We start from the raw sequence: 12,134 nt of genomic DNA, 5'->3' as shown, positions 1-12,134 counted from the left end.
TTTTTTGGTGGACAGCTTTCAACCCCTAAAACCACGTGCTTCCTACAGCTTTTGGCCTCCTTTCACGCACACACACATAGGGATCAATGAAAGTGAAGCTACATATAACTGATGCTAAAAACGGGAATGGGTGGAATAATGGGGGTGGTTAACTAGACTTCCCTTCACCACTTCATTCCACCATTCGCATATTTGTAGAGTGAAAAATTTCCATGCAGGCCGCGTGTCCTGCTGCTGCTGCTCCTCCACCCCTCTCCGCCTACAGCTTACGCCCTACAGAACCCACAGGGATTGGTGGATTCAACTCTCCTCGTTCGCGGTATTCACCACATTGTCACAGCTTGAAGAGCTTCGGAATCGGCTATCTCGGCGCCAAGCAATTCAGTTTATAACGGAAAGCACAAATCAACGGTCGTGAAAATTGAGCAAAGCTTCGTGTGAAAAACGCAAGAAAATAAATTTAAAAAATTTTCGTCGAACGAAATTGTTCTCTGTGTGTGTGTCTTGTGTGTCAGTGTAAATTCTAATAAAGTATTAAACAAAAGTGCATTAAATTCCATTTCTCAAACGAAGCAGAGAAGATTTTCCGCAAGTGTGAAAATCGTGCAAATCTAAAAGAAAAACGGCGCGTTCTGTGTGCTGTGTCTTTGTCCTTGTGAAAAAATCCGCCCTTAAAAACGGCAGCAGCCAGCCAAACCGAAGCTAAGTCAAGTTAAAGTTTGGTACGTTGGCTCGTTATTCTTCTTCCTTTTTTGCCACTGTCTGACGTGTCCTGCGCATATCCTTATGCTCCTTTGCCATCATCACCTCTCACTCACGCACACTCTCTCTCACTCTCTCTGTCTCCATCTCTGTGTGTGTTCTCTCGACTTGACTATCACTTGGAAATAATTTTGTGCCCTGCACGTGCAATTTGTGTGTTAGGGAGTCACTCAATAGAGCGCCCGTGCCCTTAAAGACAGCTGTAAATCTGCATTTTTGTGCATTTTGCATCGAAATGCGAATGTAAATCAGTCAATTTGCAAATTTATTCAGCTTATGCACGAACAAAACCGCAGCAGCGAACAAAAAACCCATTATAGAGCACGTGTTTTAATGTGCCAGGCAAATAGAATTTTGGCAAAGAATTTACAGATCAAGTGATTAATTGGTATTTTTCCGAAAAAAAAAAAACACACACAAAAACCAAAAACATAAACACATTTTTCAAAAAAACATGAAAAAGCTTCGTCAACGTCATTGTAAGCATCTCCCCCGTATACCATCCTCCCGTGAAATTGCATTGAGGCTGGCAATGGCATTGGCTGGGGGTTGTTTGGGTCACCAGCGCGAAAAGAAAGCAAGAGAAAAAAAAAAAAAAAATGTTAAAAGCTTCCGCCTCCGAAATATATCCTCACCATCCAACCATCCACATCATCTCTCACATCCTCAACAGGCCAACAGTTGATGCTGTGCCAAAAAATGGCAAAAATTGAACTTTGCTCTCGTCTGATTGCAATCGTCCCTTTCCTCTCACTCACCTATGCCCCTATGGGTTAGAGTGAGAGCGAAAGTTTTTGCATATACCTTGTATATAAAAGGTTTTGTGATTTTTTGGGTTTTCTCTTTTCTCTTTGGTTGACTCAAGTGCAAGGCAAGTGCTTTTCCACATTATCAAGGATCCAATTAGAATCTAAATAAGATACTTATTCGTTATTTTTATTTTATATCATATCTGGTTAACGATTCACATTTTATACAAGTCTAGAACAGAAACTAAATGGCCAATTCTATAATTGGAAGAATATAAATAAACTGTTTTTCTTGCAATTTGGCAAATGTGTCATTTCTTGTATTCTGCAAACTGTTTCTATACTACAAATCGTAATTTACAAAAATTGTTTTCCCTAAAAAATTTAACTCATTTTTAAAATCAAACTATAATACGAAATATTTTCCATATGCTACAGATATTCCAACAAAATTCTTTAATCAAAGGTTCTAAACAAATTCTTTAAAACTAAAACAATAGAAATAAGTCACCAAAAGGTTCGAAAAACCTGCACGATCTCAAACATCTCCACCTTCATGACATGAATACCCTTTATAATATTAGCTTATTGTTCATTTGGGGAACAAAAAAATCTATAAAAAGTGATGTATATACAACTTTTAAAATATTTCCTTTCTGTTGTTTTACTAATTCACTTCAATTATTCATGTAGCTATTAAAGATGCTGTAAATTGTACTCTATTTGTCAATATTTTTGCTTCTGTTGGAAAACGAATATGTTCAAACAATAAAGTTTTGACTTCAATCACCAAAACAACCAACAAATATATTTAATTTAATATATTTTTATAAATTCCAAGTAGATAAATTTCAAATTCATTAGTTTTGTTCATTATATTACGACAATGTGTAAATAATATATTAGGTGAAAATTACAGTAATGAATAATGACTAGACTTTTTATACTTACAATTAGGTATTCAAGCTTTAAAGAAAAATATGTAAAGTGAAAAATAATTATTAAAAACGTATATTATTTATTTACAAGTCTCGATTAGGCTTGATAAATTTATCCTAGCGGATATGTGTTAATTATTTCTACTTCGAATACTTTTTTTCTGCAGACTCAATTACACTCCATTACGATTTGAATCGAAATGAATAATTTAAGGAACTCGATGAAATCCGTTTATTTTTTCAAGATGATAATGATTAGATATTTATCTATAAAAATTGGAAATCTGTTTTAAATTTAAGTTCTCTAGGGTCCTTTGGCAGTTAAAAGTATATAGAAGATTAACATCTGAAAAAAGGAAACAATAGGATGAATAACATAAATTTATTTAATATAATAACAATATTTAACTGATTTCTAATTTTCCTTAATGTTCTACTTTTAATCAAAGTAATATGACAATGACTTGTTCCATGTATAGGTTCGCTTTTTGTTTAATTTTACGTTTTTCTTTTTCCTCATAAGAGTTGGAAAAAACCGATTTATTTTTCTGTAGAAGAAGATCTACCTTTGGAAACTTTTCCTAAACTAAAGCAGTTTAAACTACTTTTGTTGATGGATTTGATTTCAGCATTGATTCCGCTTAAGTCGTATTGATAAACAATGCTACAAATAATTGAAACAGCTGCATTAAACTATAAAATTTCCAACTTGTTTCCTTTATAGACAAAACTTTTCCATTGTATCTAATGAAGTTCGTTGAGTTTATTTACATTAGATTATGGCAAATAAAGCAAACTTTGCTGCCAACTAGAAGACAAAAAGAAAATATATAAATATATATATCAATGTTAAGCATGCGTAAACAAATCAAAATTAAGGGATTGAACGGATGTGTGTGTGTGTGTGTGTAATGCGAGAAGTAACCAGTAGTCGGCTCCAGCCAGTCCAATCCAATTCAGCTGACTCGAGTCGCAAACATTCTACTCCTCCACCTCCTCGTCCACATCCTCCTCCTCCAACATTCACCGCCATTTCGTCAAGGTCATGCAGAAGGAAGCGTGTGTTGGGGTGGGATGAACTTGCTTGTTTGCTTGGTTGGTTGCATTGCCAAATTGCATATAGTTTTTCGGCGCCAAATGTTGATGGTCAAATCAATTACAATTACAATAAGGCCCACACACATACACACGCACACACTCACACACACAACTCAAGTCATGTTATAAATAGAATATATGTATGTAAAAATATGGCATTTTCAAAAATGTTCTCTTCCACAAAATTCAATAAAATTGTGCAAAATCGATTGCATAAACAGGCAGAGAAAAGGAGAGCGAGAGAGAGAGAGACAGCGAGCTAGTAAAGTGAAATTTTATTGGTTGGCAAATGATTGCATGATTTATGCAGAATGTGAACCAGAGTAATAGAATAACAGTTGCACCTGCTAAAGGTAGAGTTACCCCCCTCTCCCTTTTGGCTTATCGATTTGACGCCCACTTAAAAAGAAAATATTCATCCTAGTTCTTAGTCCCTCTCGAACTTGTCTAACTTTTGTGTTAACGTTGTTTGTTTTCTATTCCTTTTTTTTATGGCCAGAAATAAGCTTTAAAGGGAAAAACCAAAAAGAACAGAGTCTTAACCCCTTAACCCCTGCTACCTTACCATGTGGGTTAAAGGGGATGAACTTTGTTTTTTTGAATATCATTTTTGGCACGACGCAATTTCGCTTTTGTCCTTTTGAAAGCTAAAGCTTTTCTATATATATACACACACACACAACATCAAGTGTGTGAGAGTGTTTCTGTGTGTGTGTGTGTGTTTGCCTTAGGTAGCGTCCTGTTGTGTGTTTTTTGTTTTTTGGGTAAATTTCCATTCATTTAAAATTTTTTTTTATAAAAGGAACAAAATTTGTTTTGTTTTTGGCGATTGTTGTCTTTTGTCTGGGATTATATAAGCATCCTGCAAGGGAATCTTACTTAATGTTTACCTCATACTCTCTCTCTCGCTTCTCGCTTACTCTGTTTTTCCTAGTTCTTCCTCTTGTTGGCAACAGAAAACACAATTTCTCCATTTAGATGCAATCGAAGCACTTTGATTAGTCTCATTAATCTGGTCTATCATTGAGTAATTTCCTATAGAAATGATTTAAGCATGGTGTTTAAATGCAAGCGAGGGAGAGACAGAGAGAGAGAGTCCATTTAATGACGGTCGTGTCAGGGTCGCTTCTCCATATCCCATGACCCATGTCCACTTTGCTTGTTTTCTTTTTATAGAAATGCCGGCCCCAAAGAGTGGCAGGGGGAGCCACATAACTGCGACGCAAAGAAAAGTGGCAATCAGAGGACTTCAGAGCACAGGTTTTTACGTAACGTCAATTGGATTGTGTAATCAACAGCGCGAAAATATTGCGGAAAACTTGACTCAAGTAGTGGCTGGGCATAAGGGGATAGAAGAAAAGGGGCAGTGCGTGTGTTTGTTGAATCCAACCAAGTCCTTTTATTATCCCCCACTCCCTCTCTAGATATCTTTCTGTCTCTGTCCGTCTAAGCATGTGGTGGTGCATTAAAATAATATGCGGTTTCCACTTGGTAGTTTTTAGTCATCGTGTGTAAAAGTTTGTGTGAATGCTTGAGGAAAATTTCTTATTGGGACAGCTGCAGTTTTTCTTTCTTTTTTTCTTTTTAGCTATAAATTGTTTACAATATTCGCCCACGGAAGGGCTGCAGTTGAGAGGGTGATGGGTGCCATGAAAAGACGTCATACGTATACGCAATATAGATTGGGAAGAAGAACGCACGGTTAGGCACAATAGGCAAATGTTGAGGGATGGGATGGGGGATGGTTGACATTTGCCCAAAACCATCCATAAGACATCAATGAAGTAGCAGGACACCCAAAAAGCTCTCTCTTTATCGTGGTGAGTTGCTGCTGCTTCTTGCCACACAGCTGCTGGTCCCACAACACACCCACACGCAGTATGTCATCTCTCTCTGCGGGTCTCTCTCCCTCTCTCACTCTCTCTCTCTCTCTTTCTCTAATGCTTTTGTCCTCTGGTTGGAAGCTTACTACGTCAGCAATAGCAGCAGCAGGTCGAGACGAGCCTCCAAGTAAATAAGCACGCTTGGTGTGTGTGACCTTCCTGCAGTAGTCAACAAAAACAATGTTTCGACTAAACTAAGCAACAAGGTTAAGGAACATGGCCACAGAGAGTGAGAGAGACAGACAAAGAGTGCTCTTCTCTCATTGTGAGTGGGATGATGTGAATTATGCTTTCTCTAATAAAATTATTCTAACCAAAAAGTGACTCTCGAGAGAACGCTTACTGCTCGTAAGCTAATGGCACATCAATTAGGCCACAAATTGAGTTACCCACCCATTTCGAGTGCCTCAAGGACATTGGCACAACTTTACAGAGAATATTGATCAAACAAAAGCATAATCAACTCCATTATATATGTACATATATCTTCCAATTGCAGAAGTAACAGAAACCTGTGCTCTGGACTGCCGTCCTCCACACGTTGATGGCTGCCACTAAAATCATCGATGCCCCACGAAACGGCCACGAAATGGCTCCACTGAACACACGCGCCCGCGGCGATGGCACCCATGGGGTGACCATTGTCCTGACCGCCCCGCAACGCAATTCTGTGCAATCGGTGGACATACCAGGCGCTGAGCCCGAACGTGCTGCCTGGAGCGGCAAAATGCAATTCTTTCTCAGCATTATTGGCTATTCGGTGGGTCTGGGCAATATCTGGCGTTTTCCCTATCTCTGTCAACAGAACGGTGGCGGTGAGTATTTAATCCACAGCTCATGTTGTTGAACCTGCTTCATATTACCTTTTACCTTACCTGTCGACAATGCAAATTGTTGCAGTTTGCATTTTGACATTCCACCCATTGCTTATATCCAATATCAGTAAAGTAAGGCTAATCAAGTGTGCTCACATTGACAATAACATTATGAGATTTAATGTGCACTAATTGCAGTACCCATAATGTGGTAGAGTGCGCAAGAGGCGGCGGGGAGGTGCACATTGTTTACTGCCGGAAGGGCTTAATTGCAGACCTTGTGTTGTGCCCGGGTCTGACGTACACCTCGTGCCGAAACACGCACTTTTATATAGGGGAGAGTGTGCATATCGAGGGGGGGCCCCACCTAGGTATTTTAATTCAATTACAAATTACAGTTACACAAATTTAAGGTAGATCAGCTAAGTGGATAAGTTTGCCAAAAGAAATAGAATAGAAATATAGAAATTGAAAATATAAACACTTCAAAAGAAGATTTGGGATCAAGTACAAATCGATATATCTTTCTCAGACTTCTATCATCATTACTAAGCAATATTCAACTTAGGATATAGGAAATCGAATTAAAATATATATATACATATAGAGGAGGGAAATGACCTAAATTTGCTCCCAAAAGTATGCAAGAAGCAGTTTAAAAACTAGCATTTTGAAACATATAAATATGGAATATTCAGGGAATTACTTGTGGCAAATAATATATACCAGGGGCAAAGTTCAGTCATTTCATAGTCCTAGATCTTCCTTATGTAATGAGAAACCTTTCTAAAAAACCTTAAGTACTCTTCATTAATGTTAGGGTATTTGGCTAATGCAAATTGATTTTACGTCACTTTTCACAGGTGCTTTTCTGATACCATTCATGATTATGCTAATACTGGAGGGCATACCACTGTTTCTCATCGAACTTGGGATTGGTCAGCGCATGCGTTTGGGTGCATTAGGCGTATGGAATACAATACATCCATGGTTGGGCGGCATTGGCATCTCGTCGTGCATTGTGACGCTATTCGTGGCACTCTACTACAATGTGATCATCACGTGGGTGTTTTTCTATCTCTTCAATAGTTTTCGGGTAAGTCGAAACATCGAAAATGGCAAGCACTAACAATAAACAATTGATTTCAATTAGTATCCTTTGCCCTGGTCCACTTGTCCGGACAATGGCACGGCTGGCTTTGAACTGGAAGAGTGCGCCCGTTCTTCGGAGACTACGTATTTCTGGTACCGCACCACTTTGGATGCAGCCGAATCTATGGACGATTCTGGCGGTCTGAAATGGTGGATTGTCCTCTGTTTGTTGCTCTCATGGACTGTGGTTTTCTTCATTGTGATGAAGGGCATACAGAGTTCCGGCAAAGTGGTGTACTTCACCTCACTTTTCCCCTACATTGTGTTGACCATCTTCTTTATACGCGGCATAACGCTACGGGGAGCCGGAGCTGGGCTAATGCACATGTATACACCGAAAGTGGAGAAACTATTGGAGCCGACGGTTTGGCTAGATGCAGCCACTCAGGTATTCTATTCATTTGGCCTGGCCTTTGGCTCACTAATTGCCTTTGGCAGCTACAATACGCCCAAGAATAATTGCGTCCGGGATGTTCTTTTGGTGTCCGTGTGCAATGCGGTCACCGCTATCTATGCTAGTGTCGTCATCTTTGCCATACTGGGCTTCAAGGCCACCGTCAATGTGGATCGCTGTATAGCAGGGTGAGTCCATCTATCCATTCACAGAATGGTCAGGGGATTGGCTCAATGGTTGAGTGAGTGACTGTTTAAATGGGAGTGGGGGTTAGCATCGGTTATAACCGGACCATCGTTAGATGGCTTTTGGCTTGTTTCTATTGATATACGCAAATCGATATGCGAATCGCGGCCGTGTCTGTCAATTTGTATCAATTAATCGTTTGTTCTCCACTCGCAATGTTTATTGACAAAGTGCACTTGAGCTGGCTCTCTGTCTGTCTGTTTTGTCCGGGAATCTGATTTTGGTTTCAACTGACTTGAACCGGTCTCGAAATCTTTCTCTTTCGCCATCAGAAATACGGATATCCTGGCCAAGCATCAGCTATTGTTCAAAAATGCCACTCAGGATGAGTATGAGGCATTTATGAGTACATTGAATGATACCATGAAAACTTCTTTGCAACTAAGTGAATGCACTCTCTCAAAGGAACTGGATAATGTGAGTATGACATATAGAATTATCTTGTTATTTTTGGGTGTACTCACTTTCGTATTTCCCATTTGTAGGCTGCTGAAGGCACTGGCCTGGCTTTTATAGTCTTTACCCAGGCAATTGTTGAGCTACCTGGTGCACCATTTTGGGCTGTTCTCTTCTTCACCATGTTATTGTCATTGGGCCTGGGTTCACAGATTGGCATCTTGGAGGGCATGTTGTGCACTCTCTTCGACATTGATATCATCAAGCGGGTTAAGAAACAACATGTCACCGGAGTGGTATGTCTATTCTGCTTCATTGTCGGTTTCATCTTCTGCACAGGTGCCGGAGAGTATTGGCTAAAGATGTTTGATTCATTTGCCGGCACCATAGGCTTGGTGGTGGTGGCTCTAATGGAGATGATAGCAGTTATCTTTATCTATGGACACGAGCGGTATTATTTCTTTTCTCCCTTTATTAGATTCATTCTAATAATCTGCCGTTTCTTGCCTTTAGTTTCACTGAGGATATCTATCAGATGACTGGCTATAGACCTGGCCTTTATTGGCAATTGACTTGGCGTTATATAGGTCCAGTCATAATGGTTTGTATTCTGGCCTCATCGGTTATCTTTATGGTCATAAGGAATCCCACTTATGGAGCCTGGAGTGCTGAATTGGTGAGTGATCCCAAGAGAACTCTCTATCTCTCACTAAAACTAATATGCTTTTGCTTTGTCTTTAGGGTATGGTTGTCCAGAAGGATTATCCCACTTGGGTCATGGCTATTGCCTTGTCCATGATATTGGCCGGTGTTTTACCCATGCCAATTGTGTTCCTCATGCGTAGCTTCCAGTGCCTCAAAGTGGATTTGGATATACATCAGGGTTCAATAAGACGTAATGAGACCACAGCTTCTACCAAGGAAATGATTGACAATGATGATGATGTAAGTCCTAGTTCTATATTTAATTTTCTTGGCTTTCTCTTTTTATTTTCCTCGTTGTGTTGAACATATGTCTATATCTCTCTATCTTTATCTCAGGCTAAGCAATTATTAAGTTAACTTCTTTCAAAACTAATACGTGTAACTAATTGTGTCTTTCTCTCACATAATTCCCCCCTCCAAAATAATACATCCGTAACATTTCTCACACTACTTTACGCTTGGTTTTTTTGATCCTATATGCTTCAAACAAAATACAACAAAAAAATCACAATCATTGTCGTTGAATATATAATAGAATATGAGTCCGGATATGCCACCGCAAGATTCATTAGCGGCGACACGCTTCACAATTGGAGACTTTGAAGTAAGTTGTGTCCTTGTCCATTCACTAGACAATCAACTCACTTGGCATTAATCACACACTCAATACTCTAATATCTCTCTCCCTCTATTTCTCTCTCTCTCTCTTCCTATGTTACTTTTTTATTTTAATCTGTTGTGTTTGAATTTAATGTTTTAGAATTAGAATTAATATATGAAACCAAAACAAAAATCACCTTATCGACAAGAAAACAAATTAACAAGTTTTAAATTAAATTAATCGAAAACAAAAGAGACAAAAACGTAGCTCTTAAACACTGAAGTAAGGACAAGAACAACACAAGAAAAAAAAAGAAAAATTCACAAATGCCGTCTGCCGAATATAGAAGAAACTAAAACACGATCATAAAGCTATATATTCCCAAAAAAAAAATTAAACTCTCTTAATAACTAATAACCAAATTGCTCATCCCATCAATTAAAAGCAAAAAAAAAAACAAAATATTTACGAATTAACAACGCACAGCAAAACAAACAACAACAAATGAAAAACAAAAAACAACAATCGCAAGCTCGCCTTCTAAGTGTTTACAAGAACAAAACAATTATTTATGAAACAAAAGCAAAAACTTAGTTTAAATGCAGAAAAGAAGGCTCAATTTTACGTAAAGGGCAAAATATTCAATACGTTTGTATATACTAAGTAGTCCAAAAAAATAGAAATTGGCAGCAAAAATGTGGCTAAAACGAACTATTAATGAAACAGGTAAACTAAAACCAAATTGAAAATATCTTTTGAATTTGAATTTTTGTAACGTTTTGTAACTGTAAACAGCTTACGTTATTTCTATACACCATTTACGTTTGACGTTATGGCTTACGTTTGCTTTTATTTTCTGTGTGCGTGTGCGTGAAAGCTTTTGAAAGCTTGTATATAAGTGTGGCAGTGTGTTACGTATACGCACTGTGGTTTATTATGATTTATAGATACTTAAGTATGAATGATTTCTTTGGGTTTTTGTTTGGAATTAAGATTTATAAACTCTAGATAATTTTTCTTTATTTAAGTTATCTTCTCTCTCTCTCTCTCTCTCTCTGTTTTAACACATAACTCAACTGTTTGCATTTTCTATAATCTAGGATGATGATGATGATGAGGATGATGAGAACGATTTCAGTGGCCCTGCATTGGGTGGTCATGTCAAGACACAGAGTGACTTCTCCGACGACGATGAGGAAGACAAACCCATGACCATGCGTATGATGATGATGCGTCCAACGACAGCAAAAACAAAACTAACATCAAATGTGCTAAATGTGCCAACAAACAGAAAGCAAAACTACAGCAAAAAGGATGCCTACGATGTGTAAAAACAAAATGAATGCAAGTGAATTTTTTCGTTTGGAAAACCATTTATAAATATATATATTGAACTAAACTAAGTATTTTAACATTAGACTAAGCCCTAAATCTGTTAAACTAAACACACACACACACACAAAACATAAGTACAATGTGCAGAAAGAAGAAAAGAAAGAGAAAAGCTAACTAAAAAACGGGTTGCTAAAAAATTTGACTATTTTTTTGTTTGTTTAATACTAGCATTTAGTTGAAATTGCGCTTAAAGCTTTATCCAAAATACAAAACACACAAAACTGAAAGAAATTATTAAAAGTTACCCCTTCCCTCAACTTTCCAATTTCCCCCACTTTGCCACCACTTTTGCCTCTAAGATACTATAATTGTATTATGTAGGTCTGGTTGATCCTGCCTCTGGCCAACAAAGATTTATTTTAAATTGCAAAATGCTTTTCTTTTTTGTTTACAACTATATATATATAGAAATCTATATCTAATTATATAATATATGTATTAGTTGATCTAGCACTTGAGACAAAGAAAAACCTAACCTAATTACAACAAAAAAGCATTTTCTATCAAAGAGTTTAACTCAAATTTGTTTCGTTCTCAATGTTTTCTGTTCGGTTTCAATCTATAAAAAACAACAAAAAAACTTACGAAAAATTTCCAACAAAAAATAAAAGTTAATGCAAAACAAGGAATGTGTGATATTCTTAAATAATATCCTCAAAATGTAGACTTAAGCAAGAACAACAAAAGTAAATTAAACTCACCCACATTTTAATTTCGAAATCCTTTTTGCAGCCACTTTTCACATTATTCTCTTATTATTTCAAAATCATTCAAAAAAAGAAAAAGAAAAAAAAAACAAAACCAGAAGAAGAAAATAAACTGCTGTGAATAGTTTTAGTGGTTGTAAAGTTCTTCATTAAAACAAAAAAGAAAACCGTAAAAAAAAATCTATAAAATATATATATTTAACTAGTTCTTAAGTAGCACTCAAAATCGATCATTCACACTCAAAAAATCCACAACAAATTCCAAACAGAGATTATTCGGTTTCCTTTTCCTA

At 37.3% G+C, this 12,134-nt stretch overlaps 1 protein-coding gene across 2 annotated transcripts; it reads left to right on the top strand.

The window, feature by feature from the left end:
- Positions 1 to 401: 401 nt before the first annotated feature.
- Positions 402 to 11,355, top strand: LOC137576990 (sodium-dependent neutral amino acid transporter B(0)AT3). Of its 2 annotated transcripts, XR_011032355.1 has the most exons (11): positions 402 to 722; positions 5,930 to 6,245; positions 7,109 to 7,341; positions 7,399 to 7,979; positions 8,310 to 8,454; positions 8,523 to 8,884; positions 8,947 to 9,109; positions 9,175 to 9,378; positions 9,674 to 9,742; positions 9,899 to 10,465; positions 10,840 to 11,051. XR_011032355.1 is itself a non-coding variant. In XM_068290345.1 (9 exons), exons 2-9 carry the CDS (start codon positions 5,975 to 5,977, stop codon positions 11,068 to 11,070), a joined length of 2,190 nt encoding a protein of 729 aa, XP_068146446.1. In that variant the 5' UTR covers positions 402 to 722; positions 5,930 to 5,974; the 3' UTR covers positions 11,071 to 11,355. The 2 variants fall into 2 exon arrangements, 1 of the variants encoding a protein (XP_068146446.1); XM_068290345.1 differs by lacking the exons at positions 9,674 to 9,742; positions 9,899 to 10,465 and having other exon boundaries at positions 10,840 to 11,355.
- Positions 11,356 to 12,134: the final 779 nt, after the last annotated feature.

This window comes from Drosophila tropicalis, unplaced genomic scaffold (assembly GCF_018151085.1).
Source record: "Drosophila tropicalis isolate 14030-0801.00 unplaced genomic scaffold, ASM1815108v1 contig_593, whole genome shotgun sequence".
Classification (NCBI taxonomy): domain Eukaryota; kingdom Metazoa; phylum Arthropoda; class Insecta; order Diptera; family Drosophilidae; genus Drosophila; species Drosophila tropicalis.
The sequence above is the reverse complement of the archived record's forward strand: the minus strand, read 5'-3'. Positions and strand labels throughout refer to the sequence as shown.

Coding starts and splice junctions, on each gene's coding strand:
- LOC137576990 (XM_068290345.1), top strand. CDS start 5,975: ATGGCTGCCACTAAAATCATCGATGCCCCACGAAACGGCCACGAAATG. Junction 9,110..9,174: donor GAGCCTGGAGTGCTGAATTG/GTGAGTGATCCC, acceptor CTTTGTCTTTAG/GGTATGGTTGTCCAGAAGGA. Junction 9,379..10,839: donor TGATTGACAATGATGATGAT/GTAAGTCCTAGT, acceptor TCTATAATCTAG/GATGATGATGATGATGAGGA.